Source organism: Rhineura floridana, chromosome 2 (assembly GCF_030035675.1).
Source record: "Rhineura floridana isolate rRhiFlo1 chromosome 2, rRhiFlo1.hap2, whole genome shotgun sequence".
Classification (NCBI taxonomy): Eukaryota; Metazoa; Chordata; class Lepidosauria; order Squamata; family Rhineuridae; genus Rhineura; species Rhineura floridana.
In genome coordinates, this window is record NC_084481.1 from 126,023,619 (window position 1) to 126,050,021 (window position 26,403).

Consider the following 26,403-nt stretch of genomic DNA (forward strand, 5'->3'; position numbering starts at 1 on the left):
AATTTCACGAAATGAGACAGGAGCTGAAAGAAACTCAGGATTCTATGAGAAAGGAGAATAAAGATAGATCTGGAAAACAAAAAAAGGATGGAAGAGAAATTAAAGGCAAGGTTCAAACTATGGAGATTGGCTTAATTATGGACATGAAAAAAGATTTGGATTTTCTGGCTGTGATGGATCCTGGAGACAAATATTATAGTTTGGAATTCAGCGCTGTCCTTGAAGGAATTGAAGAGATTGGAGATAAAGATATTATCGGTTCAAGAAAATTCTTGGACTGGAAGGATTTGATGGAACTTGAAATGGAGAAAGTTAACAGAATTAATCCCTGTTTTGTGTCAATGGAAAAACCTTCAAGAGATGTACTAGTGTATCATGTGGAAAAGAGGAACAGAGATGCGGCTTTGCAACAACACTTCAGTGATACATTTGGATTTGATGGTAAGAAAACATCTGTGATGGAGGAAATTCCTATCAGACTTTTATTATATGACTATGACAGCAAGATTTTTGGGTGCGTAAAGATGGAAGATGGAAGATGGACCCAATATGGATAATGACAGAAGAGCGATTTAAAATTACTGGACTTAGTAGATTTGATGAGTTGGATTAATTGGCATGTTTATTTAGAAAAAAAATTGATTGACATATATCTCAAGGATTGGAAACTTCTCTTTGACTTTTTGTGGAAGATTAAAATGATATGATGTTAATGAGATTTGAAACCAACTAAGATAACCATTGGAGGAAGGTGATTTTATAATCTATTAAGAGATAGGTTTGTTATATATTATAGATTTATAGCTGAACTATGACAAATCGGAAGTCAATATTCTTTCTTTTTTATATATATATATATATTTTCTTTCTTTTTGTATTGTACTTGTTATTGATTTGTGTTTTCTTTTGTATTGTTTTGGTTTTGAAAATTGGAATAAAAATTAATTGAAAAAAAAAAAAAGAGTTCAAGTTCGTCCTGCTTGCTTTCCATACTTTGGGCATTAGTATACAGACATCGAAGACCATGTAATTTACGGTCTGACTTTCTTCCTACATGTAGGAAGACTATTATTGAGCCGAATTAGAGCCATTCTCTCAGTTGTTGTTACTAAGCATAACCCTTCATCAATCATTACCTCCAAGTTTACATCTCCCTCCCCCTTAGGATTCAGTTTAAAGTCCTACTGATGAAGTTTTCCATGCTGTGGCCCAACAGTCGGTCATGAAACTGACCTGAGGACAGTGACTTTGGACTTAATCTTAAGTGGCACCTAGGACCTGGTGCAAGATGTAAGTGTTGTTGAACAGATTGGCAACAGTGACCACGGTGCTATCAAATTCAGCATTAATATAACTGGACAGTTGTCAAGAACTGACACCATAGCATATGACTTCTGAAGAAGCAACTTCCCAAAAAATTAGAGGATTGGTAAGGTAAAACAGAAGTTGAACGCAAAGTCAAGAGGGTCAGATCTCTCCAAAATGATCGGGAGCTATTCAAAACCATGATAATGGAAGCACAAGAATGTACACAACAGGTCTGGAAAGGCACCACCAGGGTCAGAGAAACCGGTGTGTCTAATGAGCAGAGTAAAAGAAGCTATTAGAGGTAAGAAGACTGTCTTCAGAAAATGGACGTTTTGTCCAAATGAGAACAAAAAGGAATGCAAACCTTGGCAACAGAAATGCAAGAAAGACAATAAGGGATGCAAACAAAAAAGTTGAGGAGAAAAGACCAGCAACAAAATAATATTTAAATACCTTAGTAGCAGGGGACCACCTAGGGAGGCTGTCAGACCTTTGGATGACAAGAGAATCAAAGATGTATTAAAGGAGGAAAAGGAGATTGCAGAAAAGCTGAATGTGCTGTCACTAACCTTCACAAGAAGGGTGTCTGAGGAACTGTAGCAAATACAGTAGTACCTCAGATAACAAATCCTCCAGAAAAAAAGCTCCTTTTAACAGTCTTTCTGGGATGGGGGGGGCACACTTTGATGTAGTCAGAATATGACTCCTTGTCTACTGGATTGCAGCTGCTGCAGGCAGCTCTCTCATGCATGGCTGGAATGGTGCTCCTTGCCAGGTGGTGCAGACATGCCTGCAGTAAACAGTGCTTTGGGTGCCCTGCAGATGTGTCTGCTTGAGTTTAGGTGGGAATGGCAGAGTGAGAGAGGGAGAGATCAAGCACGGGGGTGGTGGTCCTTGCCTGTCTGTTCAAATGTATGGAGAGGAGAACTGTGCTCAAAGCTTTAGATTGCTATAGCAAGTTGCTATATGATAAAAGAAAAAAGGCAAGGCAGGCATCCCTAGATGCATTTTGGAAGAAGCCTTAAAGTGGTCTGTATGCAAGGCTTACCTGAATTGGTTGTTTCATTTCAGACATGTGTATTAGTAGTTTTGAATAAAAGCTTGCTCAAATATGTCGAACTGCTCTTTTTTTGTGGCGTAGGAACCTAGCATTAGTCTTTCTATGCTATTCCTATTTCTGGTACTAGAGTTTCTGTTAAAGAAGTAAAGTCTAGGAATGCATGTACTTCGTTAACTGAGGTATTACTGTAGTAATGTCGAGAGATGAAGTTCCATCCAAGAGTTCTTAAATTATTTCACATGCGAGTTCTTTATCTTCTGAAGAATGTAACTTTTCCATATGATCAGCTTCCATTCCTCAAGACTGGAAAGTGGTGAATATAACATCAAAAAAGGGAGTTGGGAGGATCTGGGAAACTACAGGCTGATTTGCTTAATGCCTGTTCCAGGAAAACTGGTGGAACACGTTAATGGTAGAACTAACTAGCATATAGAAGAGAAACCCTTGCTGAATCGGAACCAGCATGGCTCCTTCATTCTACCTAACATTTAGAGTTCGTGGAGAATATTCTTATATCCTTTGACAAAGTAGCTCACCAAGGACTCCTGAGTTAGCTTAGCAGTCATGAAATAAAAGAAGTACTCTTGTGGATCAGGAACTAGTTAAGTTATAGGAAGCAGGGAGTAGGAATAAATAGGCAGGTATCCTAATGGAGGGATATAGAAATTAGAGTTTCCTAAGGATTAGTATTGGGATCTGTGCTTTTTAATTTGTTCATTGATCAAGAGGTGGGAGTGAGCTGTGCAGTAGCTTAAGTTTGCTGATGATACCAAATTGTTGAGGTTGTTTAAAACTGAAAAGGATTGTGAGGATGTTTCCAAATTTGATGAACAAGCAATAAAATGTCAAATGAAGTTCAGTGTAAGCAAGTGTGAGGTAGTGAACATTAGGCAATCCCTCCCCCCCCCCCGGAATTTCACATATACGCTAATAAGGTCGGAACCTATTTACTGTATATATTCCAATTGCAATGGCTTGTGGCAAATGCAAATAAAAGATTTGAAGTGAAGAAGGTCTGAACCTGTGGTGACTGACCAGGAATGTGGAAAAAATAGAGGGCAAAAGCCAAGGTGCTAGAAAAATAGGAATTTATTGTGTGTTCAAACCCAACGCGTTTCAGCCTGTAGGTTTTCAGGCCTTCATCAGGGACTATAAACAAATAAAACAGCAGGGACAAATGTACTTATATAAACATGTAAAATCATACATATAGCATCTCTAAATCAGTCTATGACTTACGTTGCAGGCTATCGAGAAGTTCAAATGAGCAGCCCGCTTACAACAATATAAACACCTCAAAGAACAGAATATTAAGCATGTATATATATCACAGTAACCAGAAATAAGATGCAGGTGGAACCACTTGATTATTTATCTTGTTACTAAATAACAACCATCTGGGAGTAAAAAACAAGTAAGGGACCATAGGTATTTTCTGGATTTCATAGTAGAGGAAGAAACTCGAACTCCTCATTAAGACCATTAGGGGTCATTGTTTTCAAATCTAATATCCATAACATCTCTTTCCTGAGCAAAACATCAATGTTGTCCCCATATACTTTTTCTAAGACCCAAAATTTAAGCTTGGCTACAGGGTATTGGCAACTATTGAAATGATCCACTAAGGGGCCCCCAGACCTCTTAATTGTGATGTTGCTGAGATGTTCCCTTATGCGTTTTTTAACAATTCTGGAGGACTGTCCAACATATAATTTCGAACAACCACACTGAATTACATAAGTAACTCTGGCAGTATTGCATGTTGAAAAATGATTCGAAGTGTACTTTTTTGATTAATGGGGTTAACAAACTCCGTCATTTTACATGTAAACCTGCAATAGGTACAATGCCCACAGGGGTGATGGCCCTTGGGGTTGTAGTGGATAGGTAAATAAGATGGCAACTCAGTGTGTGGCAGCTTGAGAAAAAGGTGGATTCTATGCTAGGTATCATCTGGAAAGGTACAGAAAATAAAACTGCTAATATCATAATGCTGTCACATAATTCTATAGTACAACCATACTTGGATATTATGAACTGTATTGGTTTCCTCAATTCAAAAATGATATTGCAGAGCTGGAAAATGTTCAGAAAAGGACAACCAAAGTGTCAAGGGGTTGGAGCAACTCTCCTGTAAGGAAAACTTACAACATTTGGCCCTTTTTAATTTCGGGGGGGAGGGGGGGAAAGGCTGCATGGGCGGGAGATGGTAGAGGTGCATAAAATTATGCATGGTGAGCAGAAAGTGAACAGAGAGGCCTTTCTCCTTCTCAGTACTAGAATGCGGGCCATCCAGTTTTGTTTGTTGGAAGACGGAGGACTGACAGAAGAATGTACTTCGGTCAGCAGATAATTATTATGGAACTATGTCCCGCAGGATGTAGTGATGGCCACCAACTTGGATGGCTTTACAAGAGGATTAGACAGATTCTTAGAGGATAAGGCTATCAGTGTAACTGTACATGAGCAGTAATCAAGATTTCTCCTATGGCATATGGCTTGTCTTGTCTGGCAGAGCTAAACCATGAGCCTGGGTTGTGATGATATGCAGTACTATATTCTTCCTCCACTGTCGAAGGCAATATCCACTGAATACCAAGTGCTGGGGTTATAAGTGGGGAGAGTGCTGTTGCTCTCGGGTCTTGCTTGCAGGATCTCCATTGACATCTGGTTGGCTCCTGCAAGAGCAGGTTGCTTGACTAAATGGGCCTTTGGTCCCATCCAGCAGGGCTCTTAGTTTAGTTTGACACAGTAGTACAACTTATTGTAGTCTCTCAAAGTTCTTGTGCCACTCTTTATTTATTTATTTATTACATTATTACTCGCTTTTCTTTCATCATAGAACTCAAAGTGACATACATGTGGTTCCCAGGCAGTCTCTCATCCAGGCCTGACCAGACTCAGACCTCCTTAGCTTCGTGGTGGCCTCATGTGACTTCAGATCATAGCCTGGGACAATAAATGCTGGGATGCGATGTGCTCCCTTGTCAGGGCTTCAGATGCACTTTCAATATTTTATAGAGTCCAGGCTTTACATGTGTTTCTGAGTTCTTAGTTATTTCCCCTTCTCTTCTCTGGCCTAGTTCGCACGTCATGTTAAGCCCAACCAAGCCTCTCTTCACACTAATCATGAGCTGTAACTGAGGTTTCTTCTATGGCACATGGCTCATGGTTTGCCTGGCAGTGCTAAACCATGAGCCTGGGTTGTGACAATATGCCAATCCAATCCATGGCTTAGCTGACCATTGTGCAGCAGCAAAATGACTGGGAAGGAGTGAAGTGGTTTTAGTCTGCTTTCCAGCATCCCATGGATTTGCATCAAGCTATAGTTTGCCTTAGCATGACCTGCATACCAAGCTTCAGTGTGTGTGCATGCACACATAGCCTCTTAATAAACTCAATATTTTATACAGGTCCAGTTTTGTGATTGATTACTGTTCCTTCAACAACAAGAGGTCAAACTATTTCTTAATGCTAGGCTGAATAATGCATTTCTGTAAAAATGGAAATTGGTCTATAGTCAGGTAAGAATTGAGTAAATAAAACGTGATTAAATGCCAATGTGGATGCAAACTAACTTGCTCTTAAATTCTCTCAAGATCATGATGGTATCCATCCCAGAATACTATGAAGGCAAGAATGTCCTCCTCACTGGAGCTACTGGCTTCATGGGAAAAGTTCTTCTGGAAAAGCTACTAAGGTCCTGTCCGAAGGTGAAAACAGTTTATGTATTGGTTAGACACAAAGCAGGGAAGACTTCGCAAGAACGAGTGGAGGAAATGATCAGTTGCAAGGTATCATTCCATAAAATAATTGTTATACTTGAGAAAAAAAATATTTTTTCAAACAAGGTTCTGAATAATAGCGAGTGTACATGTGTTTCAGTACTGCAGAGATGGGGAACCTTTTACAACCTGAAGGTGACATTCCTTTCTGGACAATATTCTGGGAGCCACATGACATGGATGGACAGGGTTGAAGGCAAAAGTGGGTGGAGAAATGGATGTAAATTTTACCTTTATACAATAGGCTAGTTTCTACACACACACACACACCCTTCTCTGTTTCCATCCAGGCAAGCAAAATAGATTTTCAGAGTAGGACACATTCCAGTCAGGCAAAAATACTAAAGGAGGTTGCAAAACTGGGCTGTTGACGGATGTGGCCTAGGATGGGGGTTGGATGTGAGGAGAGTCCTAAAGGCTAGATAGGCAGGTATTTGGTTCTTGCCCCTGAGTTTCCTCACCCCTGCAGTAGTGTCTTTTCTCAAAAGACCATGTGATGATCAGATACCATAGCTAAATTAATTGAACAGAGATAAGTATGCAGACTTGATTGGTGTAATTACAGATCCCAAACCCCCTGTGTGCCCATGGTGAGAGGGGTAGGATTCTTGAAGAAGTGTACAGAAAGTATAAGAATTGTTGCTAAAAGGTTCAAGTACAAATATATTGATTAGCTATGTAGATACTTTTTGTTACCCTGAGTGTATCAGCAGTGCTGAACGCAGAATGTCACTGTTTTCCACAGGTAACCTGCCATCAAGCGGGTATCATAGCTGCACCTAGCATCCGAAGGCAAGAATGTTCTAAAGTCAAGACTAGGGGCCTCAGGCCCCTCCCACTCTCCAGTTCATTCTTGCCTTCGTCTGTTGGCAGTTGGATATTTTCATAGCGTAGCATATAGCTAAGTTTTGTGTGCATATTCAAGGGCCTTCTCGGTGGCTGCCCCTAGGCTTTGGAATTCCCTTCCTAGGGAGGTAAGAATGACCCCCTCTTTGCAGTCCTTCCGCCGACAAGCAAAGACCTTCCTATTCCAACAAGCCTTTGGAATTGAAGGCTAAGGATAGGGCGTGAAGGGTGCTGCATTGCTAATGTCTGTTATATCATTTTTAAACTAGTTTGAACTCTTTTAGCTATATGTGTGTATGGTTTTAATATTGGAAATAGTTTAATCTTATTTTAATGTAGACTTTGTATGTTTTTAATTATATGTATTTTTTATCTGGAAGCCGCCATGAGTTCCAGTTTTGGAAAAATGGCGGGGTATAAATAAAGATAATAATAATAATATTCGTGTGATAAGAGTGTGTGTCTGATTGTTACTATTTCCTATCGTTCCCTTCCCTCTGTTACTCACTTTAGTGTGTGTGGGACTGATTGTTTTCACTTCATTCCCTTGCTGTTTGTCATTTTTACTTTGTCTTTTACTGGGTTTTTTGGGGGGGGTTGTTGGCGTTTTGCCTTCCGTCTCCCCCTTAGTCCCTTGTTGGGGACTGCCGCCACTTGAGACCACGTCTGTAGTTCTACCTTTCTCTCCTTTAGTCCCTTGGGGACTACTGCCGCTCACCCCTCATTGGTTGAGAGACTGAGTCTGTGGCTCTCCCCTTGTAGGCGGCGGCGGCAGCTTGGATTTTTATAGCAAGAGCCTGAGGGTGTTCCTCGTTTTCTCCATGCCGCGTGTTTTGGTGGCGGCCAGGATACGGTGACTGTGGATCCTTTTCTAGGGAAGGGGACCCTTAGTAGCCTTCAGCCCTTTCTTCACAGGCGCCATTTTATTTTGACTTTTCCCCGCTCTTTTTGTTAAGCCCTGTGTGAGCGCCGCTTGTGATACTTTACAGTTGAGCCTTATTTACAATTGAGCCTTGTGTGATTTAAAGTGCTGTACCTCTCCTGCTGTGGGGTACTAAAGTAACTTGGAACTGTACATTCTCCCCCATCCGTGGGCGTGTACTGAGGCTGTTTTGGGTCTGTATATTCTCCCCCATCCGTGGGCGTATACTGAATCCCCTATCCACACGGTACATTCTCCCCCATCCGTGGGTGTGTACTGAAACCATATGATAGCGGATCAACAACTTGTAGCAGCTCAGGCGACAATGGCGAAACAATCATGTAAAGACACTTCGCATCATAAGACGGCTAAACACAAGCAACCCAGACTACACACCAAGGCTGTTGCCAAAACCAAGCATCTCTCCAGCCACAGCTCTTCCAAGAGAGCACATTACGTGTCTGTTCCGGTTCCTGAGGATGCAGGCCAAGAACAATTAACAGCCCTTTTTCATTCTCCTGCCGGGTCCTCTGAGGAGGACTTCGAAGGGTTCCCGGCCCAGCCAGCAGTCAGCTGTCCGCCTCCACCCATGCTGCCTCCTAGGGCTCATTCATCTCTCCAGCCTGATGAGCCTCCTATATCTTCACTTCATTGCATCAGCCAGACCATCCTCCCCCACCAGGGTTACAGTTGTCTTCGGAATTCCTTTCACAGTTACAGGACATGCTAACATTCTTTTCCCATGCACAGTCGCCATCACAGGTCACTGCCCCTCCTCAGCAGAACGTGCAAAGACAACTTAGCACTATGGGACATTGCGCAGGCAACGAGATAGATCCACCATTCTCAGCAAATCCATTCGACGTTGCCAGGGGTAGGATTGGTGATGACTTTACCGGTTTGGAGGATCCATCGTATCCTCTTCATGCTGAAGGAGATGAGTGGAGTGATCAGTCAGAACAAGAGGAGGACACATCCTATTGTCTGTTTGATGCAGCTGATTATCATCCCCTGGCTTGTAGAGTTTTGAACACCTTAGGCCTCCAACCTCTACAACCTGCAGTTACCACTCCCCCTGTTAAGGGGGCCAGGGTCTTGAAATCCCCCAAATCTACCGAGCACTATCTCCCAGTGCCAGACCCTATCGACAAACTGGCCAAGGAAGAATGGTCTCGCCCGCTGCAGACACGACGTTTTATGGCCCTTGCTGACAAGCTTTATACCTTGGCTCCGGAGTTTACATCTCGGCTTGCTGTGCCTGGGATAGACGAGCTGATTTCTAGTTTGGTTTCTCGATCCCTCCTGCCCACGGAAGGAGATTCACAGCTGAAGGATGCCTCTGAGTGGTGGCTGGACTTTGCCTTACATAAGAACCACGAGGCTACCGCCTTTGCTATGCGGGCCTCTGCCTCCGCTTCCATTTTCTCAAGGGCCTCAGTGATGTGGCTGGATGATCTTTTAGATGACCCCAATCCCGACCCAGTCTCTCTAAGAAAGGCCCTGGTGAAACGACGCAAGATGGCGGCATTTGTAGCGGATGCTACCTTGGATGCAACTAAGCTGGGAGCAAGAGCTATGGCCACTCAGGTGGTGGATCAGCGAACTCTCTGGCTCCGGCACTGGGATGCGGACTCGACAGCCAGGGTCAATTTGTTGAGAGCCCCTTTTACTGGATCATTACTTTTGGGGGAAGAAGCTCTAAAAGCAGTATTAGTGGACCCCAAGGATGCTAGGAAGCCTGTTTTGGCCACTGCCAGGAATGATGATCGCAGGCCGTTCAGACGCTTCACCCCATATTGCCCGTTCCAGCCTTTTTGAGGCGCGTGGCCCAGGGGACGAGGCTGCAATTTTCGAGCCACTGACTTCCGTTCCTCCAGGGGAGATTGGCACAGACAACATTACCCAGGCAGAGGTCAGTACCAAGGACGTAGAGGAACCTCAGCATCTTCCTATCGTGGAGCGGCTCGCCAGCGCAGACAATACTGATGTGATCCCTGTCGGGGGCAGATTACTCCTGCTTGCAAACCACTGGCTGCGTCTGACTCAGGTCGCTTGGATGCGGGATCTTTTTCGTCATGGCTATGCACTAGAGTTTTGGGCAAACCCCCCCCCGGACAGATTTCATCCCTCTCCCTGTTCCAAGGATCCGTACAGGCATGACATCATGCAGCAAGCCATACATCACCTCTTGGACATAGCTGCCATAGAGCCAGTTCCCACAACAGAGAGGTTGGAGGGGTTTTACTCACTCCTGTTTGCAGTTCCCAAACAGATCTGTCATGGAGGGCGGTGTTGGACCTCAAGTTCATCAACCGTTTCGTAAAATATTGCAAATACAAAATGGAATCCTTCCACTCCATTTTAGAAAGCCTTCATGAAGGAGACTTCCTGGCCTCTGTCGACCTAAAGGAAGCCTACCTCCACGTACCTATTTGCATAGCCCACAGGAAGTTCCTACGGTTTGCCTTCGTCCCCCAACATTTTCAATACTGAGTGATGCCCTTCAGTCTCTCGTCTGCCCCGAGGGTCTTCACCAAGGTGCTACTCACTTTGGTAGCGTATCTTCGCCTACAAGGGGTGCATATCTACCCCTACTTGGATGATTATTAATACGGGCAAGTTCCAGGGAGTTGGTTCATCTCCATCTGACCTGCTCTCTTCATGTCCTGCGGACCCATGGTTGGCTAGTCAACCTCGACAAAAGTCTCCAGCCAACCCAGTGACTACAACATCTAGGGGCAATGTTAGACACCATACAGGCAACAGTCTTTTTATCCCCAGACCGCATCGTAGCCATCAGAGACATGGCACGCCTTTTGATGTGTCGCTCAAGCGCGGATGTGATGCTGCTAGCAAGGGCTCTGGGAATGTTGGTGTCCACCATCCACATTGTACCGTGGGCTTGGTTCCTTACACGCCGACTTCAGTGGGCTCTACTACCATTCCAACAGAACATTGCCAGATCCAACCACCGAACAATTCACTTGGTTCCCGCACTACGTCTTTCTTTCCGCTGGTGGGCAATAGTCCAGAATCTCAATGGGTATTCCGTTCCGCGTTCCCCACAGGATTGTTACAACACAGACTTCAGCCTCACCGGCTGGGGAGTCCACTGTAACTCCCAGTTTGTTCAAGGGGTTTGGTCTGATGTCGAGCAGAGTCAGAGTATCAATTGGCTGGAGCTGAGAGCTGCTTTCTTAGCTCTTCCTCACTTTCAGTCTCTCTTCCCCTTGGACCATGTTCTCATTCGAACAGACAACACATGCACGAAATCTCATTTGAACAGACAAGGGGGAACCAGGTCTCATTCCTTACAGAACCTAGCCTACCAAATCTTCGAATGGGCAGAAAAACATCTGAAATCCTTGAAAGCAGAACATCTCAGGGGAATCTGGAATGTGACAGCCGACTGGCTCAGCAGACAGCAGGATTTTCCGGGGGAATGGAAACTTCACCCAGAGATATTCCATCTTCTTCAGCGTTGGTTTGGAGTTTTCTCAGTGGATCTGTTTGCCTCCAGTCTCAATTTCCAGCGGCCCAGGTATTTTGCATGGTACATGGACTCAACAGCAGAAGCAGTGGATGCACTATCGATTCCATGGCTGGACGGACTGTTGTACGCGCTTCCTCCAATACCACTCTTGGCCAGGACTCTGAGGAAAGTTCGACACGAAAGGGCCAGGCTGGTTCTAATAGCCCCGTATTGGCCATGCTGACCGTGGTTTTCGGACCTCCTTGCCTTGTCAGTGACGGACCCCTGGACACTTCGAGTCAGGCCAGACGTTTTATCACAGGGTCCAATATGGCATCAGGACCCCAATTGGCTCAACCCAACAGCTTGGCTTTTGAACGTGGACATTTGATGCGTACAGGCCTATCTAAGGAGATCATTGACATTATATTGGCCTATAGACGACTGTCAACCATGCGTATATATCAAAATACTTGGTTGTCATTCTCCAAGTGGTGTGATTCCCAGAAAATCCACCCTTCTCAAGCCACGATTCAACAGGTGTTGCAGTTCCTTCATAAAGGCCTAAAGATGGGGCTTAACCCCAACACCTTACGTCGACATGCGTCCGCTTTATCGTCCATTCTATCAGTTTCATCCACTGGTACTCCTATTGCCTCGCATCCTCTTATTAAACGTTTTCTGAGGGGGGCGCTCTACTTTCACTGGCTGGCTCCCATCACTTTCCTTTGTGGAGTTTGTCAAAGGTTCTGCAAGCTGTACAACGTCCTCCATTTGAACCCCTTAGGACTGTGCTGTTACGTCTGTTGTCTTTCAAGGTCCTGTTCCTGATAGCGGTCACTTCCGCGAGAAGAGTCTCGGAATTGGGCGCATTGTCTTCCGCCTGCCATCTTTGTGTTTTTCATAAGGACTCTGTTGTGCTATGGACAGATCCCGCCTTTCGTCCCAAGGTCAATTCGGTCTTTCATTGCAACCAGGACATCATTTTCCTTCCTTTTGCCCGAATCCCATCCATCCCCTCGAGAAGGCTTGGCATTCGTAAATGTCCAGAGGGCCCTCAAGACCTACCTGTCTTGAACCCAGGATATAAGACTAACTGAGTCCTTGTTTGTATCCTTTCATCCACGATCTATGGGGAAGAAAGTAGCTAATTCCACCTTGTCTTGCTGGTTGCGCGCTTGTATAGCCTTAGCTTATGAGTCTCTTAAGCTTCCGGTACCCTCTAAGATTACAGCGCATTCCACTAGATCAGCAGCCACCACGGCTGCTTTTGCAACCAACGCTCCCCTTGCAGATATCTGCAGAGTGGCTGTTTGGTCTACCCCAGATTCGTTTATAAGGCACTACAAAATAGATCGTTATGCCTCTGCTGTTGCCTCTTTTGGTAGGCGGGTGTTGCAACAGGTTCTCAATAATGATTAGGAAGTGGTTGGTCCCTCCCTGTTATGGGCTGCTTTGGTATATCCCACTTGATGGCAGGCTACCTGTGGAAAATGGACCATTGGTCTCACCTGAAGGGTGATTTTCACAGGTAGCCTGCCATCATGACCCTCCTCTTTGGAGGACTTCTGGGGATTTTCCATTGGTTCTATATATTTCTGTTTACACTATTATGTTTTTTTTCTTTATTGTTAAGTCAGGACTTTTCTAAATCTGTTATATTGAAGTTTTTGATTATTGTATTATTATGGAATCGCAAGCTTGTTATTTCCTTGCTGGCAGGCCCGTTGGCCCTTTTTTCATACATTTTTAGATATCTCTCTGGACTCGTGAATGAACTGGAGAGTGGGAGGGGCCTGAGGCCCCTAGTCTTGACTTTAGAACATTCTTGCCTTCGGACACTAGGTGGAGCTATGATACTGATATGAGTTTTGGAGTGCATTGTCATCAGTATGCTGATGACACGCAGTTCTACTTCTCCTTTTCATCTTCTTCAGGTGAGGCTGTCGATTTGCTGAACCGTTGCCTGGCCGTGACAATGGACTGGATGAGAGTTAACAAACTGAAGCTCAATCCAGACAAGACTGAGATGCTGTTGGTGGACGGGTTCTCTGATCGGATGGTGGATATATACCCTGTCCTGGACGGGGTTACACTCCCCCTAAAGGAGTGGGTTCGTAGTCTGGGAGTCTTTTTAGACTCTTCCCTCTCACTTGAGGCTCAAGTAGCCTCGGTGGTTAGGAATGCGTTTTACCAACTTCGGTTGGTAGCCCAGCTACGTTCCTATTTGAGTAAAGAGGACCTTACATCAGTGGTACATGCTCTGATAACCTCACGTTTGGATTACTGTAATGCGCTTTACGTAGGGCTACCTTTGAAGACAGTTCGGAAGCTACAACTAGTGCAAAATGCGGCGGCCAGATTGCTGACAAGGACCAAGCGGTCCGAGCATATAACACCTGTTCTGGCCAGCTTGCACTGGTTGCCAATATGTTTCCGGGCTAGATTCAAAGTGTTGGTATTAACCTATAAAGCCTTATACGGTGCGGGACCACGATACCTTGCGGAACGCCTCTTCCGATATGAACCGGCCCGTGCACTACGTTCTGCTACGAAGGCCCTCCTCCGGGTTCCAACTCACAGGGAGGCCCGGAGGGTGATGACAAGATCTAGGGCCTTCTCAGTGGTGGCCCCCGAACTATGGAACAGTCTCCCCGAGGAAGTACGCCTGGCGCCGACTCTGCTCTCCTTCCGGCGCCAGGTCAAAACCTTCCTATTCTCTGAAGCATTTTAAGTTACACTGATTTACTTTTAAAAATGTTTATTGTATTGGATTGTTGATTGTATTTTAGTATTATTTTGTTATTCATTGTATTTTTATGCTATTTTATGTTCACCGCCCAGAGAGCTATTGCTAGTCGGGCGGTATATAAATTTAATTAATAATAATAATAATAATAATAATAATAATAATAATAATAATAATACCCGCTTGATGGCAGGCGACCTGTGAAAATCACACTTCAGGTGAGACCAATGGTCCATTCTTGCTGTCCATATTGCATTATATAGCCGGTCTCTGTAGCTTCCCAACCATTTGTTATGCTGAGTAGTGAAAGTTGCATTCTTGATGTCGGTACCTGATGCTTTTGCTAGCTTGTCCTCAGTCTAAACCAGGTTGCACTGGATGAGCCCTAAGAGACTTTCTGTGAAATAGTTGTATTTCTCCACCCCTGATTTAGCATAATAGTTTTTACTTTAATCGTTTGTATTGCATAACACATTGAAAGAATTATAGGAAATTCAAGTATTTGGATAATTTGTAGATTTGAAGCTGGATTTTCATAGTACAGTGAGTTTACATCCAGACCCTATGTACCAGTAGTAAAATCAACTTGGGAGCATTTTGTAGTCTCAGACTATGTGATTTACGGTGTGGTTTCCTTCCTACATGTTTGTGAAGACTATTATTGGGGCCCATTTAGAGCAATTCTCTCAGTTCCTGTTATTGTGCATAAGCCTTTGTCAATCGTTACCTCTAAGTTTACATCTCCCTTCCCCTTTGGATTCAGTTTAAAGCCCTCCTGATGAAGTTCTCCATGCCACAGCCAAACACACACTTCCTGGTCCTTGTGAGGTTCAACCCATCTCTTGCCAGCAGTCCATCTTCCAGGAAATGTATGCTGTGGTTCTAAAATCCAAATCTCTTGCCTCAGCACCACCTTTGTAGCCAGTCATTCAGCTGGAGCATTTTTCTTTCCTTTTCTGCTCCTCTTCTAAGTATTGGAAGGATGAACGAGAAAACTATCCAGGCCCCAAAGCCCTTGAGTAGCACTACATATGTGAGCCCAGAAAAAGCTGCATGGCTGGGAGGAGGACTTCTGCGAAGCTTGCTTTGAATATCATAGTAGCTTGGTTTTAGCATAATATGCAAACCAGAAATCCTGGCTTAATAACAGTCAGTGATTAGTTAAACAAGTCAGCTTCATAATCCATGGTTTGATTATGCAGAAGGGGATGGGAGAACACCCATGTGATGTTAAACCATAGTTTAACGTATGAATCAACCCTGTATGTAACATGGTCTTAAAATAAAGATGTATTTCCTAATACTTGCAGATCTTCAATTTTTATAGCATTGTTTTCATGTAAATAGAACTTAGTTGTGTTAGTTTGCATAGGTTTTGAAGTGTGTTAGTAGGCTGGTACTGAAGAATAGTCCTTTCAAGGATTTCCCCCTTCAGATTCTTTTATATAGAAGATGTTTTTTCTCTGAGCGCATCATGTTACCCTTTGGCATTGTCCCTTGCTACGATTTGGAGTAGAGATACTTTTACTTTTTGAAAAAGGTGAAAACAATTAGCTGTAACATTCAAGATGTTTTTGTTTTTACAGAAGTATAAAGCTTTTTAATATGCCCATTGTAAAAGGCTTTGTCTTGAATATGGGATTAGTTGCGTATGCATGCAGTAACTTCCCTGGCAGGTTTCATGTTGGATCATATTCTTAATAGATTTGAGGCAAGACTTATAGTACAACATTTCAGGCAGGAACTATGTATCTATTCCTGTCTTGCAATCAAGTAACATGTACTTACACTTTCTCTTGATCTTGTGTTTTGACTCCTTGCTATTAAGTCTTGTTTTCTTTCGACAGCTCTTTGACAGATTGAAAGATGAACAGCCAGAATTTAAAGAAAAAATTATAGCAGTTGCTAGTGACCTTACAGAAGTAGAAATGGCCCTTAGTGAGGAGGACAAGGAAAATCTCATAAACTCCACTAACATTATATTTCACTGTGCTGCTACTGTAAGATTCAATGAAATTCTAAGGTGAGCATATATTGTGTTTTTAATAGTATATTCTGGTGCCTTTTATTAAAACTACCTTGTAAACCTTATTAAAGAACAAAATACTCTATTCTGTATTGGCTAGATGCCTTTGGCTCACAATAAGGACATATACATTCATTCTATATATTTTAAATTTTAGAAAAGGTGGAAGTTAAAAGTATTAGCCCAACTTGTCATTTGACTTTTGTGTGATACAGAGTGTGCCAATTTAAAAACAAGGTTTAAAAGTAGCATGCTTCAAAAAGGACACTTGAATTACATAGTGTTGCTTGATACACTGTGCCTTTACTCTAGGCATTTTCTTTCTCAAGGTGTTTGTTGCAGTCTAGTACACAGAATGTTTTAGCTCTAGTATTTATGCTGGCCAGAATAAAGCAAACTGTTGCATACCTAACCTGGCTGAGGTAATTTGGTGTTCTGTCTCGCAAATTATTTCAGTAGCTGATTCTTCAACTGAGTGATATATGTTAAAGACATGTGGCTTAGTTTTATGGTTGCATGCTTAAGACAGAAGTCTGAATTTAATTAAAATTTTGATTGCTTCTGAATCTTGGAATAGCAGAAGCATTGTCCAAGGATAAAACTTTGACGTCTCTTGTTGCTTCTAGGCCATTTCTTTTTTTCCCCCTTGGCATAACTTTGTAGCAGCAGCCTCTTTAGAATCATGTTAGGGATTTTTTCCCCACTTAGATTTAAATGGGTTCCATTCTCTTACTATGATCTCACAATCTGAGGAGGCAGATGACCTGCTGAAACCTTCTGCCTGCTTTGTATCCTTATGCTCCTAGCCCTGTTCTCTCATTCATTGCCTTGACCGTATCTCACTAGCATCCTACCAAGATTTCCAACACTCTGGTTCCTGCTTAAGCATAATTGTGTGCAAAAATTACCTATAAACAAGACCCTGAATAATTGTGTTTTCTTAGATTAGGAGTGACACCTGAACCTGGAACCTGATGTCCATCTGTTGTCCCAGTGTCATCTTACTCTTTTTACTTATAGCAAAAAGTGACATGTAATTTATAGAGTATAATATATTTGCTTTACAGCATTTAGTTGCTCTGTCTATACAGATCCAGCAGGCACCTTTTGCTTTAACTCACCTGCTAAAAACTTCTGTGCTTTCAGGCTTATGTAGGCACTTGAGAAGATACCTTTCTGCAATAGTTAGTCAATGATTTCTGAATTTAAATTTTTACATGGTTTTACTGTATCTGTATATATGTGTATGATTGTTGTAAACTGCTTTGTTTTTTATGAATAGTGGTATATAAATATTGTTTATAAACAAGTACATAATGTTCAGTTTGTCAGAAAGGTTAGTCTGTTATTATGACGGAAGCTTTGGAACCACATTGTTGAATACCATCCCAACTTGAGACAACATAAAACTTCTTACATGTTGTAAGAGGAGAGTAGGTAACATGGGTAGAAGTTGAGTATGGGCAGAGAAGATTAGAGATGAGCTGGATACTACTGGAAACCCTTGCCTGTTTCACCTGTTGATGAATAGGATCCTTTTGGTTTTTAGCAGATGTAATGATAGCACCTGGATTGGACCAAGGTGGGAGTTTCCGGGATAACCAGGAGAGATAGCAAATCACAAAGGAATCTAAATCTGTTTAGATAAATGTATACATATGTTGGGTTTGGTTACCTAAAATCCTCTAGAGCAGACTCATTTTTCCCCCTTTCTTTCAACAGAGATGCTGTTCAGCTCAATGTAATTGCCACACAACAGCTTCTCTTTTTGGCCCAGAAAATGAAGAATCTTGATGTGTTCATCCATGTTTCAACAGCGTTTGCATACTGCAACCGAAAATACATTGAGGAAGTGGTCTATCCACCCCCTGTTGATCCTAAGAAATTAATAGATTCCTTAGAGTATGTATCTCATCCTTTTTTCCTTTTATATCAAGTTTTTAAGATCAAGAAATTTGGGGAAGTTTCTTTATAACTAATCTAATATGATAATGAATTGGACAATTGTTACTTCTGATCTTGACCACATGCTAAAATTTTGAGATTATTCATTGGTGTATTGAATGTGGGCTAGGTAATAGAAACTGTTGTGAAATGTATTTGAAAAAAAAGCAGTAAAGGTTTCTGCAATTTTACTAGTTTTAAAACTTTTTTTGACAGTAGCGTATAAAAAAATCAAGAATATATTAGTCTGAGGTTTGGTTTAATTTTACCATGATTTCTTGATCCTCCAGAGAGGCTTTTTGGGAAGTGTAGGGGCCTGTGGTGGGCAGAACAGGAGTCTAACCCCTCTGCAAATTGAAAATCCTTCTCCAAATGTCTTATTTTTTTAAATGGTTGTCTTTTTTTAAAAAAAAAAGTTTGACTTTTCTTTTAATCAAGAAGTTTACCATGATTTATTACTATATGATGACATCTATGCTCAGCACTGTTTTTTTATCGGAAACTTAGCACATTGGACTACAGTTATGAAGTAGAGGACTGAGCCAAAAGTGTATTTAAAAACAAACAAAGGAGTACAAACTTGTATGCAATCTTTAAATGTTCCTATAGTCTGCACCTTAGTAATATCTGAATCTGGTACACTTATTTTGTCTTTTATCAAAGGAGCACAAACTGATAAGGAATCTTTAAATGTTTCTATAGTCTACACCTGAATAACATCTGATGTTGGTACACTTCCTTCTTTGTGCAGTTAACGTGCATGTAATGTAACACAAACATTGTGGACATTTCTGCCTTCAAAATTTCAGTAACAGATGATTACTCAAGTTATACTAATGCCATTTTCTTTCTTCCTTTCTTCCTTTCTTCCTTTCTTTGAAAATGAGCTAAAACTATGAATTCCATTTTTAAATGGTTGCCTTTTTAAAAAAAAATAGTTTGTCTTGTGATTTTATCAAGAAAAAAATATTTTGTTAGCCTCCTTTGGCACTTGAGTGGAATGGCAGTTTATAAATTAAGAAATACATTTATTTTTTTAGGTGGATGGATGACAGCCTAGTGAATGATATTACACCAAAACTAATAGGAGACATGCCTAATACTTACACATATACAAAAGCCTTGGCAGAACACATTGTGCAACAGGAAGGTGCAAAACTAAATGTAGCTATTGTAAGGCCATCAATTGTGGGTGCCAGCTGGAAGGAGCCTTTTCCAGTAAGTCAGTCTTTAACATTTCTATAACAAAATTTCCTTGTCATTATATATGATTGAGTCTCTTAGCAGTCTGTGTTACTAAGACACAAGCCAGAGCTATGTGAAAAGCAGAGAATAGCTTGACTCTGGATCAGTCAAAGCAATCTATTTTAAAATCTTGTGTAAAGGGAAGTTATATGATAAATGGATGTAGCCCATGTTAACCTTAGTTATAATTTGAGTTCCTGAAAAGAATCCAGATGCTAAGACATAAAGAAGCACTATTTGGGGGTTACAGTTTATCAATAATGAACATATGATGCCTTTAGTAAGGTTAGTAGCATTCAGTCTCTGCTAACAATGTTGGATAAGAACATAAAAAACAGGAACATTGATTCATTGACTATTTTGTTCAGAAAGTAGTGCAAATAATGATGCTGAAAGATACTTACTTTGCATGGGGGGGGCGATTCAGTGTTCATATTGTTGATTTATTCTGTATGATTGTCAGTTTTTGAAACTTAAAAAATTAATAAATATAAACATTAATTAATATCACCATTAAAAACAATCAGGAATTTATTCCAAATCTGGCCTTATTTAGTACTGCTTACCATGTTACAGTTGTTATTCCTGGAGTTCGTTGTGGAAACACTCCTAATTACAATCTCGGAAGAATTTGTACTTGCCTAATGGTAAATCCGAAAGAAATAAGCTAGGGGGCTTCCAGATTCTTATCATATTGACTGTTTTCATACATTTTTAAAGTAGTTCATTGTTGAGTGAAAAAAGTGCCATGTGAGAAACCCATGGTTATAGTAAGTAGTCAATGTATTGGTGATTCATTTTTGAAAATGCTTTTATGTTGTAACTGAAGCTGTTAATGTCTTCCTCTTCTTGTTCATTTTTCTTTCTCCATGAATGTACATTTTAGAAAAGAAACAAATGTTTACTTGCTATGTATGCATGTCAAAATATATATTAGTAAAAATTGAACTATTGTGACATTTGCTTAATTGCAAAATGATTCCTGTTTTTGTTTTATAGCAATTAAGCCAGTAAATCTTCCTTATACTTTGTTTCCAAACAGGGATGGATTGATAACTTCAACGGACCTAGTGGCCTTTTTATTGCTGTAAGTAACAGTAAAATGTAGATAAATGTATTTTTCTGAAAACCAAAAGTTTGAAATGGTTTTCTTATTGTATACCTTTTGTTTTAAGGCAGGAAAAGGAATTCTTCGAACAATGCGAGCCTCCAACAATGCAGTTGCTGATCTTATTCCAGTAGATGTAGTCATCAACACAACAATAGCTGCTGCTTGGTATTCCGGAGTTAATAGGTATAACAGGTGACAATGCAGTTTTTTTAAAAGACTAAGCAGTAGTGTTGTAATACTAAACCATAGGTTTAAACTCCTAAATTACATCTGATAGTGGTGTGTTTCCACAGCCATAGGGAACCTGAAACATACTATCGCTGCTCTCATTATCATTGCAACTGTCCTGCACCCAGAATTTAGGACAGGGCCCAGAGGCATACAGCTCTAAGGGAATTCAGGACAAGCGTCAAAGGATGGCAGATTGCACGGTTTCTGTATTACTAAGGCGCAGGCCCCTGAATTGTTGATGAGGCTTCTGATGTGTGCTAGTACTTCACAAAGAGTGGTGCCAGCTTCAGATCTGGCTTGTGTCTCTCCTCATATAAAGTGACAACACCCAAAAGGCCTCTGCAGCAGTTTAGACATCTGCAGCACTCTAGCCACACTTCTGTTTCAGACGAAGCCATGTTTGGGATAAACTTATTTCTGTATCCACACCGATAGAGGGAATGAGTTGCTAATTTTTAACCTCTCAATTACATTTAAGCTCCTAAAAGACTAGATTTTGTGTAAATTTTAATTTAAATAATTCCTCCCCAAAGACTTCTAATACTTGGAAGGCAAGACACTTGACTATCACAGGAGGGAATGGGAAAAATAAAAACAAAAAGTAAGGAAGTGACCTCAAAGAAATAAAGAAAAACCTATTCAGTAATATTTTTCTGAAGATAAAGAGCATTGCAAATGCTTAGTGGCACAAATTTTCAACACTAGATTGGGGAAGTAGAAAATGGTAGTTCAGGAACATCTGGAGGGCCAAAGGTTTCCCACCCCTGCCTTAAGCCATCGTTACACCAGCACCCCTCCCCCCCAGCATCTGATTTGCTGTAATCACTTATGTAAGCAAGTCATTAACTACTGAAAAGCTGCAGGTAGTACATTCTGCCACTATCAAGCTCCTTGCTGGTGTTAATCATAGAGCTAGTAGTGTACCAGTCCTTGCTTAGCTGCTTCAAAGTACAATTCAAGGTACTTAAGCAATACGCAACTTTGTGCCAATATACCTTGGAGCACCATCAGCAATATGAATCTCTCCATTTCTTTGGAAGGGATCACCAACCTTTTTAGACCAGAGGGCACCAGTCACAAAATGGCTGCCATGGGGGTGTGGCATTACACAAAATTAAAGTAGTCATGGGGATAATTTCCCCTTAATTGTATTTCCATACTAGAAAAGGCTTGACCTGTTGAATTTCTGTCTTCTGTACAACTGTTAAAGGCACAAGAACCCTGTTTTCCCTAAACCAAAGCTTAGGCCGCCATCCTATACCCACTTACCTGGAAGCAAGCCCCATTAAACAAAAAGACATGTACACAATGAATTCTTCCTGAACCCCTTTAGCTCCTGCAAAGCAGGAGACGTGTTTAAGCCTCTTTGCAAAGTTTTCACATTTGCCTTTTGGAGGAAGGAGGATTCTTTAACATTCATCCATGTTTACTGTGTAATAGAATTCATAGAAAATAACTTCTAGGCACTATCTTGAGGCAAACCCAATACAGGAGAAAATGCATCCTAGTTGCTAGGGAAGAAGGTAGGGCAGAAGCAGGAAAAGTGCATTAAAAGCAAGGACAAAGCAGCAGCTCTTTAGGACCCCCAGGGATTCCTATTGCTTGCTGTCCAAACAAGTCACTTATCAATCACAGCTATGACTTCACTCATTGGCTAATAACTGTGACAGGCAGGAGCAGCCAGGCTGGCATATTTCATACAAATTACTTAGAAGGGTATCTGCACATTTTGCTCCATAACTTACTTTCTAGGAGGGCTAGAGACTGACTTAAAAAAAAAAAATAAAGCAAGCTCAGGTTCTGGGCTACGTGCTGGGGGTGCCATTGAAGGCCTTCACAACCACACTGGCAGTGTGTTGGCAATCTCCTTTCTAAGGGGATGCTCTTTACGTGGTCCTCACTTCTTTCGAAGTTAAATTTGTAAGTTTTTGGTGGCAGCATTATAATGCTGGAATACTCTCCTAAGTGAGGTTTGCCACATACCAACAATGATTATTCTCCAGTGTGCACCAGGACACCCCCAAGTGGGTACTGTCTTCCTTTGCTAGTGCTTGAGGCAGAAAAGAGTAAACACTCCAACGGACCGTCACCACAGACCCTCCCATGGAAGGCTAGTTCATTTTTCCTGCCTCCTCTGAGCAGTACTGATATTCGCCTTGCTGTTCAGTCTGGCTAGCTTATATCCTTATTTAAGTTTAAATTATTCTCCAGTGTTGTAAATTAATTGTGTGTGAATATGTATGGAAGGTTTCAGACAGCTTTTTAATGAATTGGTGTGAGTGTCTGAGCGACTGTTGAGTGTCCATTGTGTCCGTTGATTAATTTATTGTAGAATAAATTATTATAAGTATTTGAATCCCTGAATTAATTACCCTGGTGATTAGTTGAGGAGTTTAAGTTATTCTCCTTACAGTTAATGAATTTGCTGGGCTGATTTCTCCATTTTTAAAGAACAGTACTTTCGGGTTAAAAAAACACACACCAAACAAACAGACCTCTCCTGCTAATGGCTAAGGATCATAACAAAGTCTCCACTGAGCACTCTCAAATCAGGGCACAAAGTGGCAGGAGTGGTTGGTGCGGTAGCTTCTTCAGCCCACTCAGGCAAGATGACAGTTAAAAAGACGAGCCACAGCAGCTCACACAGAGGCAAGCCACCATTTTACTCAATAGCAAACAGCCTCGCGGTCAACGCGTGGCCCATTCAATCTTCCGGTAGCACAGAGAAAGGCCAGTAATCAGCAGCAAAGTGCTGTTAACCCTGTAAGCAGTCAACCTATCTGTGGAGCCCCCAAGGTTTCTGCCTCTATGTCCACATTTACTGTTGCAGGGACCTCTACGGCACCCCAATCTGCAATGGTTGAGCTTAACCACATGGAAGTTGAGCGGAGCAAACTGCTGAGAGCAGGGTTGCCAGCTGAGGTAGTAACCACCATATTGGCATCTCAAAGACCTTCCACAATAAAAAAAACGACCAGTATACATGGGCTGCATTTTTGCGATGGTGCGACAACCACATGGGAGAGCAGAAGTCAGGAATTGTGGAGTTATCTTTTTAAAATGACAGATCGAAGCACAGGTTGAAGCCCAACACCTTGTAGAGACAAGCATCGGCATTGGCAGTGGTGCTTTTTAAGACTTCGTCTGAATCACTGGGTGCTCATCCATATCTGAAACAGTTCTTAAGAGGGGCTTCTCTGACTTCGGTGCCTGTTCACCATCGGTTTCCTACGTGGGTCCTTCACAAAGTGTTGTCAGCTCTCCAACACTGCCTTTTAAATCACTGAAAACTTCCACTCTGCGAATAATGTCTTTTAAGGTGCTATTCCTGGTGGCAGTAACATCAGCTAGACAGGTGTCTGAGCTGGGAGCACTCTCAGCAGGAAAACGTCTCTGTATTTTCCACAGCAACAGAGTCATACTCCGAACAGTTTCTGCTTTCATTCTAAAAGTTAATACAGCTTTTCACCATCAGCAGGAGTTAGCGTTGCCAACATTTTGCCCATCACCACAGCATGCTCTAGAGCATGCTTGGCGTTCCTTAGATGCGTAGAGAGCACTTAAGGTTGATATTAATAGGACAAGATCAGTGAGGCAGACAGATCCGTTATTTGTTTCTTACCAGCCAACTACACTGAGTAAAAAGTTGTCATCTACTCTGGCAAGGTGGATTAAGGGGTGTATTGCTATAGTGTATAGTTTGCTGCACGTGCCATTGCCACCAGGTATTATGGCACATTCAGAGAGAGCAGCAGCTGCTACTGCAGCATATTGAACAAATGCAACTCTACAAGAGACTTGTTGGGCAGCCACCTGGGCGAACCCAGATACTTTCACTAAACATTATAAGATAGACATTTATGCATCTGCAGAAGCAGCCTTTGGTAGGCGGGTTATCCAGCAGGTGCTGAAAAATCATTGAAGAGTTATGTGCCCATCCATACAATAGGTCAGCTCTGGAACATCCCACTTGGGGGTGCCCTGGTGCCCACTGGAGAAGGAACTATTTACTAACCAGAAAAGTATTTCTCTGGGGGCACCAGTATTTCTCTGGGGGGACCAGGAAAGTATTTCTCTGGGGGCACCTCCAAGGCCCACCCTGGGATGCAAAAGTCAGTAAAGATTATAAAGAAAATGGGTGGAGACTAAAAGGTCAGTGTGCAAGTCTTTAGTTTCATTTTAGTCATCGTTAATTTAATGGTGTCAGTGTTTCTATTTGTGTTATGAGATTATATCTTTATGCTTGGCCAGACAGCGAACTAGCACTCTGTGGGAGGGGCTGTGGTGATGGTCCGCTGGAGTGTTAACTGTTTGCTGCCTCAAGGACTAGTAAAGGAAGGCAGTAGCCACTTGGAGGTGTCCTGGTGCCCCAGAAAAACATCTTTCTGGTGACTAAAATGGCTCCCTTTGAAATATTCCAGAGAAGCAACACAAGAGGAAGCACAAGTGACTTGGACTAAATACTACATAATTGTGGTTCTTGTCCAAAGAGGGCAGAGAGATGTATCCTCTGTGCTTCCTCTCTTGTCACTGCCCTGCAATGTCCAAAGCAGTTCCTGGATACATAGTAAAACTCTTCTGTCTCCTACCTGAGTAATTTCCTTATCCACTGAATCATTTTATACATGTTACTCTGTGTAGTTTTTTTTTAATACTTCACTGCTCATTCATATAAATGGTGCTGTGTTATTTGTTGGCCAGTTTTCCATTAACTTTTTTGCTTTTGATTATGTAAACTGTTCTTTGTCTTAAGAACAAAGATAGCATGGAAATATATTATCTATTTTTTTTGTTTTTCAGACCAAGAAATATTATGGTATACAACTGTACAACGGGTGGCACCAATCCCTTCCATTGGGGTGAAGTTGGTATGCCTTATTTTTTCCTCTCCAGTTTTTAATAAAAATATCTTATCTGTGGACCTCTAGAAAGCCATGCATAGAGTTAGATTCAGAATTTAAACTGTTTCTAAAAGAATACAGCATTGATTCATTCCTGCTTCCTGATTAGAAACAGCTTTTATAGCAAACTTCCTATTTGTTCTCTCCATAGATACTTTTCCTTGTAGACTCCTTGAACTATTTATCTCATAGGGGAGAGGAATGTTTTGCTAGATATATACCAAAATACTTTGTGTGGCACAACATATGACGTAAGAGAAGAACTTTATTGTGTATGTGCAGTATTGTGGCAGTGTGTCCCAAATCTTTTAAAATTAGTTTTGCCTTTTTAAATAGTTACAAAAGTAATGAGAAATAGGCTTTCTCAGCTGTGTATGTACTCTGATGCCACAGAAGTCCAAAAGCTTTGAGAGAGAACATGTAGCCTTTATACAGCTTTAAAGCTACACCTCAGTGTAGGGGTAATGCCTGCTGAAATCACAGAGAGCAGAATGGTGATAAAATAAGATTTATAAGTGGTCTAAGGGCACAGCTTCAGTATCCTGTAGAACTCCTTGACTCTCATTATGTTTCTAGAACAAATAATGCAAAATACTAAAAAATACAGAATAAATAACACAAAACAGCGTAAATCATTAAGCATATTTTCATAATTTATTCAGGCCACAGAATTCCATTTTTCTGTCAAATTGCATTGCATCAATACAGAACTCTTACTTTAATTTTAGCAATGTGTAAACACTCCTGGTTTTACTCGGCATTGAGGCTATATTTGATAGCAGTACTTTGAACAATGGTATAGG

At 41.6% G+C, this 26,403-nt stretch overlaps 1 protein-coding gene across 10 annotated transcripts in view; it reads left to right on the forward strand.

Annotated features, from left to right (window-relative positions):
* Positions 1-26,403, forward strand: part of FAR1 (fatty acyl-CoA reductase 1) — a 127,771-nt gene that overhangs the window by 78,673 nt on the left and 22,695 nt on the right. For 8 of the 10 annotated variants that reach the window (XM_061610482.1, XM_061610478.1, XM_061610477.1 and 5 more), the window contains 7 exons: positions 5,968-6,162; positions 15,990-16,165; positions 17,891-18,070; positions 19,153-19,330; positions 20,400-20,444; positions 20,533-20,660; positions 25,500-25,567. In XM_061610482.1, coding sequence (XP_061466466.1) covers positions 5,971-6,162; positions 15,990-16,165; positions 17,891-18,070; positions 19,153-19,330; positions 20,400-20,444; positions 20,533-20,660; positions 25,500-25,567 — 967 coding nt within the window. In that variant the 5' untranslated portion in view covers positions 5,968-5,970. The remainder of the gene's footprint in view (positions 1-5,967; positions 6,163-15,989; positions 16,166-17,890; positions 18,071-19,152; positions 19,331-20,399; positions 20,445-20,532; positions 20,661-25,499; positions 25,568-26,403) is intronic. The other 2 variants (XM_061610484.1, XM_061610483.1) reach the window with 1 other exon arrangement.